Genomic DNA, 9,063 nt, shown 5'->3' with positions numbered 1-9,063 from the left:
ATGTAACCCTATCACGTGAGTTCAATAGAAGGATATTTTTTATTTCTAAAATTTACAGAAATAAATATACATAAGGGACTATTTAAAATAGTTTTGGGAAAATTTTACAGATTTGTATAGAAAAGGGGTACATTTTATTAATGAAAAATTTACAGATAAGGGATTTTAGAAATAGGCCTTGAACGCACGTGGTATAGAGGGTTTATACATAGTGACCCCCCCGAGAAACATGGCGGCTCCATGTCTTTCACTTCATTGCGGGTAAATGCATTTTCAGCTCTTGCCAAAGTTGCTCCCATTGTGTTCTCATTCCCAATGCTCGAATCACCTCTCATGGTGCATAAAGCTTGAATCACCTGCACACTCGAAGGGGGGTTTCACAACCATCCACCTGCCAGTGAAATTCATGCCCCACGAGAGTGTATGAGAGAATCCAACCAATCACGAGCGGATTCGGACCTTGGGTCCAAGGGGAGTGATAGTAGGACAGTTTGCTTGGTGTGAAAGCTACTGAAACCCCCACCTAATGATCTAGCTTTTCCAGAATGCACACGCACCAGCTGACGGCAAAAGTAGCGAAAGGTCGGCAACCGCCATCCTTTATATTTAGATCTGCTCTCGTTGATTGCTATAATATTTACTTTGCCCTGCACCTTCTATTTTTCCCAATGGCACACAAAGTTTTGGGCTACGCTGCGCTAGATTCTTCTGGGCACCTTTCTCCTTTCGAGTTCACCAGGAGGTCTTTACCCACTCAGCCCTGTTTCTTCATTATCTAGAATAGGTCTCCGCTTTTGTTTCTGAATCCTATGGTGTTCAAAATTTTGCCAGGGCTACCGGAGAAGAGGATGTTACTTTCAAAATCACTCACTGTGGAATATGCCACTCAGACTTGCATCAAATTCGCAACGAATGGAAGAGCTCAACCTATCCTATGGTTCCAGGGTAAGAATAAGAGTTACCGCTTTCAGAATTATGTCTCGCTGGGCTTCGAAGTCGCGGCATGCTCTAGACTATTTTCAAGGCATGCCTTCGACTGCATCCTTTCAATTTTCTCACAACTTATCCTTCTCCAATGCAGCCATGAAATTGTTGGAGTCGTCACCGAAGTGGGACTCAAAGTGAAAGGCTTCAAGGTTGGCGATCATGTTGGTGTAGGATGCATGGTCGGATCTTGTCGCGCGTGCGATGCCTGTGGGAAGCTCCAGGAGCAATATTGTGAACGAGTAATTTTCACCTACAACAGCGTTTACTACGACGGAAGTCCTACGCAGGGTGGCTATTCGACTCTTATGGTAGCGGATCAAAAGTAAGGTTATGTTCTTGTGTGCTCATATGAAATCTCTTTGCCTGATTATTAATATTAATGCGTCTCCCGTTTCACCCGTCAGATTTGTTTTCCGCATACCTCCAAACCTACCCCTGGATGGCGCGGCTCCTCTGTTGTGTGCCGGCATCACAGTCTATAGTCCGCTGAAATATTTTGGAATGACGGAAAGAGGGAGGAAGCTTGGCGTTGTTGGCCTTGGAGGTTTGGGACATATGGCAGTGAAATTTGGAAAGGCCTTTGGCTTGGAGGTAACTGTGATTAGCACATCGGCAAGCAAAGAGAAGGAAGCAAAGCAGTTGTTGGGCGCCGACCATTTTATAGTAAGCAAGGACGAGAACCAGATGAAGGTGATTGTCCTCAGATTGTGATAGTTATTGCAAGATTTTAGATCGAAGATGTATAGTTGAAATTTAGACACTCGTCTTGAATATGGTTCGTTAAGTTCGTTTTACAGAAAGCGGCGAAGTCATTGGATTACATTATCGATACGGTGTCTGCAAAGCACGCTCTGGAGCCGCTGTTGGGCCTTCTGAAGGTAAATGGGAAGCTTGTGTTGGTAGGTGTGCCGGAGCAACCATTACAGCTCTCGCCGGGTGCTGTTATTTTCGGTAAGCGAATCGTTGAGAGCTCCATCCACAGCGTCAGGCCATAACTGTACGTTCAAGCTTTTTCTAAAGGACAGTAAGGACGTTCAAGCTTTTCCTAAGGGTTAGCTTCGTGTTTCAGGACGTCGCTTTGTGGGCGGAAGCCTGATTGGTGGCACGGAAGAGACGCAAGAGATGTTGGATTTCTGTGGAGAGCACGGAATCACAAGCACCATTGAAAAAATCCCCATCGATGATGTGAACATGGCCATGACAAGACTGCAGAAAAGCGACGTGAAGTATCGATTTGTGATCGACATCGCCCAATCCCTCACGCCCAAGCTTTGATCATCGTTTCTGGCCTAGACCTTACAGGATTAATTATCCGAGTGAATTTCAGCTAGGCATTAAGAACTGTATCAAAGAGTGTTCACAGATATCAAATTGACGTCTCTCTCTCTCTCTCTCTCTCACACACACACACGTGCACGTACTCAACAATCCAAAATTGTTTGCGCGCGCGGGCGACACACACACACAAGTCTGGATTTTTTTGGGTAATTGCGTATGGTTCTCCTTAAAGATTCCCTTAAATTAAGGGATGTTGGCTATTTTTTAAAAAGTGCATAAATTTCACATTAGGAATTCATTAAAAGATGAAACATAAAATGGTCATTTGCTCATGCTATACATATGTTCTAATTTCTTCTAATGTATTGAACTACATACTTTTTCAATATATGTTTTGTGCATCGGAAAATGTGAAGTTTGAGTGTCCTCTCTTAGTAAATATTGTATATTTTATGAAATGATTTTTTGCAAGAACCTAAAAAAATTATCATTCACAGTATTTTATGAATTGGATGTACTGCTTTTACAGACACATAAAATGTGTTGCAACTTGAAATTAAATGGCATTGTGGCTTTTACATACACATTATACATGATGCTAAAAGTTTGTAAAATTATGACTGCGTGAATATCATCAAGATCATGAGATAAGATACAATTCAAGTTTTAGTCCTGGGGGGTGCACTATTACGAAACCCTAGATACGACATGCATTCAAAGGGTATTCAGAAAACTCTTTATATGTAAACTTTGCATGGATAAAAAGGCCGCCTTATGAATTTTTTCAAATTTCAATTAGAAGCCCCCATATGCAAATATATTTCCATAAATTTACCTTAAATTTTGAATTAAAAACCCCTTCCATTTGAACTCATGTGGTATATTAACCAATTTTGGGTGGATCCTAGGGTTTTAGTTCCATACTCTAAAACATAAGAAATGAAAATATAGCATCCATCATAACTTATATTTGTCATTAAGTATGTTAAACTTTGCAACTACTCAATGGGCCGATGCAAGCTTGGGTGTTAGCCACTTTTTGTGAATTTTCCTCAATGAGGTGTTTCCTTTAGTTGAGGGGAAGCAATAATATTACACTTTTGAATCACATGGTTGCACATATGTGTAGAACAAAATTTTAATGTTTTTGAATAAATCGTTGTATCCTATACTATGTAGGATACATGTGCTTCACATGCAACATAGCATGTGTAACCATTCAATAATATCATCAATGATCAATTGTGTTGATTCCATAATTTGGTCTCATATTCAAGTTTGTAATGTATACTAATTTTGTCAAATTCCATTGGTTGGCTATATACAATATTCAAGTTTGTAATGTATACTAACTTTGTCGAATTCCATTGGTTGGCTATATACAATATAAATACCCTAAACCTAGTATGGTTTAAGGGGCCTACAATTTTGTGTCGCAATCAGCACACCTAGTTGAGGGCATGTGCCATAAATTTTTCTTGATTTATGGAAAGATAAAAAGGATTGAAAAAATGGAATCCACACTTATGGGACTAGTGCAATACATTCGTCTTAAAACATTCAACTTTGGCCATATTGGTATCTTTATTCACCCTAGAATGGATGAATTAGAAAATATTCAATTTTTGCATGTGCAGACATCTTTGAATAAATCCAACCCTATTTATAAATTTACATTTCTTCTTTCTCTATGTACTCCTTGCCATAAGGAGCTCTAAAATGAATCATTATATCTATGAGTATGACTCACCATATTTGTGGGGCTATCTATTCCAATCACCAGATGGATGCCAATAATTATAGCCACTAGGCTTGTAATTTTTGTAGTTCTAAAAATCATTAGTGACTTAAATTGATAGCTCTGAATAGATAGAAAATTCTAGACACCAAGCTTGCATGCAATTATACCCACTTTTAGCTTGCATGGTGGACATCCTAGTGCTCTAAAATGATTGTGCATCGATGACCATCTAATCCACCAATATCTTGCCCTCTCGAATTCCATGATATGCTTGATGGATTACAATGATATGCTTTGGTAGTAGGCTAGGCTACCAGTGTAGATTAGACAATTAAGAAAAATATCTTGAGTCAAGATTCGATGATTAAAGAAAATTCTCGAGTCAAGATCACATTATCAAAGAAAAAATACCAAGTCAACACACACAAACATCTTAGAGTGATGTGTGAGATTGGATGAAGAAAGAGTTGAGGCATGAATGTGACCAAGAGTGCATACATGCATGCTCATGGGTTTCACCTCAAAAAAATGTAATTTACCACATGCATTCGACAAAAGGAGGGGTATTTTAATTCAAATTTTTGAAAAAATTTAACAAAATTACAATACCAAGATGGGTTTCTTAATTCAACTTTAGAAAAAAATCACTTAGTTCATAAGTAAAGAGGGGAGTTTTTGTTAGGAAGAAAATTTTAGCTAAGGGGTTTTTTCTAAAATTTATAGAAATAAATATACATAAGGGACTATTTAAAAAACATTTGGAAAACATTTATAGATTTGTATAGAAAAGGGGTACATTTTATTAATGAAAAATGTACAGTTAAGGGATTTTAAAAATAATCCCCGAACACACGTGATATAGAGAGTTTATACATAGTGACCCCCCTGAGTGTGCTCACCATAGTTCGATTGCCTAGGAGAATTTTTTATCAAGGATTCTCATATCTTGTGCAAGCTTCTTGGTCTCCCATGATTATGCTCTTGGTTTGGGTCATGCCTTTCTTCTAGAATGCACCTTTTTTTCCTATCATGCATGCTTAGGGGGTGCACTACTAAGAAACCCTATCTATCACGTGCGTTCAAGGGGTATTAATATCCTTCTGTTGAACTCACATTTTAGGGTTACATATGATGAGTGACCCCCCGAGTGAGCACAAGGCCAGAAGGCATAGAAATGAAGTCATGCTTGAGGAGCCACTCAATTGCAAGGAATTAAATAAGTCATGCCAACCCATAAAATTGAAGTTTGAAGACTCCAATGGGCCAGAAATTGAAGACGCATACGACCACATGTAGAGTTTTCTCCAAGTGTGTACCATCAATGGATGTACAACTAATGATGATACACAAATGGGTTAGGCATGATAAGAAGAATGGCACAAAGGTGGTTCAACCATTTCCCCAATTAATATTTCCAACATGAGAGAGGCTTTCTTGAGGCATTTCCACCAAGAAGACAACAAAGAGGGTGTCAGAACCAAGATCTACAACTTGAAGCGAAGGAAGGAAGAAGTGTTTCAAGTTTTTTGTCTTGAAAATAAGAGACTTGATCAATTGATTGAGCAAATTACTTCACAAAAAAACAATATATACCTAGCTATTGAGTGGAAGTATAGATAGTAAACCTAAAGAAAACTTATGAGAAACTTCTTGCTAGATATATTGCTCTAGGGAAGAGTGCATGAATAAGCCAAATAAAAGGAAGACCAAAGAGACCAAGGAAGAAGGTAGGCCATCTCCAACAACAAAGATAAAAGCACTTAGAACAACATAGCTCAAGAAAGCTTAAGCATTTGAGGAATCCTTGTAGCCAATGAGAAGTGGTATAACAAACACTCACATGGCAACCACATGGTGGTACAGTGACACACTAAGTATTATAAGGCATGTGTAAGAAGCCAAACTAAGATATGACAAACCACTACGTCCTAACCAAATAAGAGAAAGAATTTCAAACCAAGGGAGATTGAGAACCCCTTTGAGACCAAGGAGAAGGGAAGACAAGTTTCAAATGTTGTTTCTCTAAAGAGGAGGGTGTGAGTACAATTGTCATACCAATACACCAAACTTTTCTATAACAAATTTTAAAGGAGAGAAGTTGATACACTACAAGGCAAAGGCCATTTTCCGACGGAAATACCGACGCTTTTTACATTAAAATTTTTTTTTTTCACGGGCGCAAAGGTCGCTATAAAAGTCGTTAAAATCGTCGGAAAAGGAGCATCGCTATAAACCGTCGCTATATAGCGACGCTGTTAATCGTCGCTATATAGCGACGCTGTTAATCGTCGCTATATAGCGACGATGTAAACGTCGCTATATAGCGACGATAAAAACGTCGCTATATAGCGACTCTGTTAATCGTCGCTATATAGCGACACTGGTAAACGTCGCTATATAGCGACGATTAACAGAAGGTAAAAAAAATGGTTAGTGGGGCTAAACAGGGCCAAAAGGAAGCCCTGTTTAGCCCCACTAACCATTTTTTTTTTTTTGTAATTACAAAAGAAAGTTTTTTATAACAAAATTTCCCTTGCTTGCAGGGTGATACAAAATTGTTCTTGTGAACGATGAGGAAGAAATGCATATACATATACAACTGTGTTTGAAACAAAATTACCCTGTGAAAGGGCGATACAAAATGGCTCTAACGAGCGGATATGAAAAATGCTACTACCACTACTAATCCGAATCCGAATCCGAATCGTCTTGTTGGGCTGTTCCCTGGTCCTCGGCACCTGCATCTTCTCCCTCGTCCCCGACACCTGCGTCTTCTCCTTCGTCATCGGCACCTGCGTCCGATCCTTGCCCCTGTTGATCGCTCGTCTCTGATGATGGGACGCTTGAGCTTTGACCCTGAGAGTGAACCATATAAATCGAAAATTAGATTGGAACTTAAATTAAAAAGTGAGATTACAAGCAGGAGTAAACTTATACCGTGCGAGCAGCCACCTCAGCCCAATCGACTGTCGCTCCCATTGCCTCTTGCTCAATGAACCACGGCTTGGTTCCTATCCGAAATGCGCGCCGCGTCTCTGCATCCGTAGGAAGACGACCCATCGCAGCTTGCTGTGGATCCAATTTACGAGAGTTAGAGTTAGCTAAAGTGCATGTAATATGTAAGTAAAACAAATAGAACAATACATTAAATGGAAAGAAGTAAACTTACCACGGTTGCCTCGAACGCATACCGTCCACCTGCACCAAAGTGCGAAGTACCTACGACATCCAGCCGTCTCTTCGCAGCCCTCCTCTGACCCTCGAACATTTCAGGATGGTCCCTATGTTGCTTCTTGAAGTACTTCCAATCAGCTTTGTCTGCCCAACTGGGTTTAGACAACCCCTTTGTAATGGAAGTACGCATGGTTGATCTGCGATGCTTTAGGACCAAACCCATGCGCTCGAGCATATAACTGTTATTAAACTCCACATTTGGCGGATTAGGAAATCTGAGTTTTAACTCATCGATCACCGCCTGCTTCTTTTGGCCATCTTGATACCGCCAATCGATATTTATGCCGCTCTTGAAGTGATGACTCATCAACCGCCTCATGGTGGCCATCACTGCTTTGCCCTTTTTGTCTTCTATTATCTCTCCGACAGATGTGATTTGATAGGAGAGATCCCCTGATGAGTAAGGGGGACTGACGGTAGCAGAGTCTGAAGGAGTGGAAGCTGCGCGACCGCTTCCGGATCGAGGAGTAGCTGTGGGAGTAGGAGAGGGAAAGGGACCTGACTGATACTGTGTCTCCGGACCAAGTGGAGACCTAAAGGAGCGTGAGTGTGCTGACTCGTCTACATCTCCTGAGTCAGCACAACATGAGCCGCCCATCCTACTCTTCCTTCCCTTGCGGGAGGCATGCGCAGGTGATGATCCCGCGGTCGAAGGGGCGCGAGGGGATGGCTGGGCTGTACGTCCACCCGTCGGTGTAGGGGAAGGAATTGCGGAGGTCCTCTGAGAGAGTAGAGAGAAGAATCTCGCTGCCTCCTCATCGCTCATCTGCGCTACAAACTCGTCGGGAGTCCCAACAAAGCCATGCGCGGCTAGCAAAGGAGTCCCCTGAGGGGTAGTCGCAGTGCTACGTGGAAGAGGGGTCGGACCAGGGGTAGTCACAGTGCTAGGACCGAGAGGAGTCGGACCAGGGGTAGTCCTCGGGGTAGTCGCCTGAGAGGAATCAAAGTCCTCTGGAGCATATAGATCGTGAGCTCTCCTCCTGCGAGGCTGTCCGTACTCGTCCGATGAGCGACGTGATCCCATGTCTAACATAGACACAAACACGAAAACAGAAAACAAATAAACAAACATGAGCATTCTCATAGGCATAGGCATAGGCAAGAAGAAAGAAGAGGGAAAGGAAAGAAGAGGGAAAGGAAAGAGGGAAAGAAGAGGGAAAGATAAGAGGGAAAGAAGATGTAAAGGAAAGAAAAGAATGAGAATGAGGAAATAGAGAATGAGAGAAAGGGAAAGAGATGAGGGAAAATAGAGAATGAGAGAAGGGGGAAATAGAGTGGGAAAAAGAGAAAGAGCTTATGCGGAAAAAGAGAATGAGATCCGCATATGCTTCTCTCATTCTCTATTTCCGCATAAGCTCTTGCGGAAACTTCCGCATAAGCTCATGCTCATGAACAAGCATAAGCTCATGCTTATGCTCATGCGGAAATAGAGAAGGAGCTTATGCGGAAAAAGAGAAGGAGCTTATGCGGAATAAGAGAAAGAGCTCATGCGGAAACTTGCGGAAACTTGCATGCGGAATAAGAGAAGGAGCTTATGCGGAAAAAGAGAATGAGAGAAGCATAAGCTTCTCTCATTCTCTATTTCCGCATAAGCTCTTGCGGAAACTTACACATAAGCTCATGCTCATGAATAAGCATAAGCTCATGCTTATGCTCATGCGGAAATAGAGAAGGAGCTTATGCGGAAAAAGAGAAGGAGCTTATGCGGAATAAGAGAAAGAGCTCATGCGGAAACTTGCGGAAACTTGCATGCGGAATAAGAGAAGGAGCTTATGCGGAAAAAGAGAATGAGAGAAGCATAAGCTTCTCTCATTCTCTATTTC

General features: G+C 41.3%; 1 protein-coding gene across 1 annotated transcript; it reads left to right on the top strand.

Annotated features, from left to right (window-relative positions):
• The first annotated feature begins 627 nt into the window (after positions 1-627).
• Positions 628-2,538, top strand: LOC147890406 (putative mannitol dehydrogenase). The gene is made up of 6 exons (XM_087391115.1): positions 628-742; positions 832-945; positions 1,082-1,309; positions 1,392-1,677; positions 1,785-1,938; positions 2,057-2,538. The coding sequence occupies exons 1-6, from the start codon at positions 669-671 to the stop codon at positions 2,260-2,262; spliced, it is 1,062 nt and encodes a 353-aa protein (XP_087247241.1). The 5' UTR covers positions 628-668; the 3' UTR covers positions 2,263-2,538.
• The last annotated feature ends 6,525 nt before the right edge of the window (positions 2,539-9,063 follow it).

Source organism: Dipteris shenzhenensis, chromosome 19 (genome assembly GCF_047967505.1).
Source record: "Dipteris shenzhenensis isolate YYH24624 ecotype China chromosome 19, Dip_SZ_1.0, whole genome shotgun sequence".
Taxonomy (NCBI): domain Eukaryota; kingdom Viridiplantae; phylum Streptophyta; class Polypodiopsida; order Gleicheniales; family Dipteridaceae; genus Dipteris; species Dipteris shenzhenensis.
The sequence above is the reverse complement of the archived record's forward strand: the minus strand, read 5'-3'. Positions and strand labels throughout refer to the sequence as shown.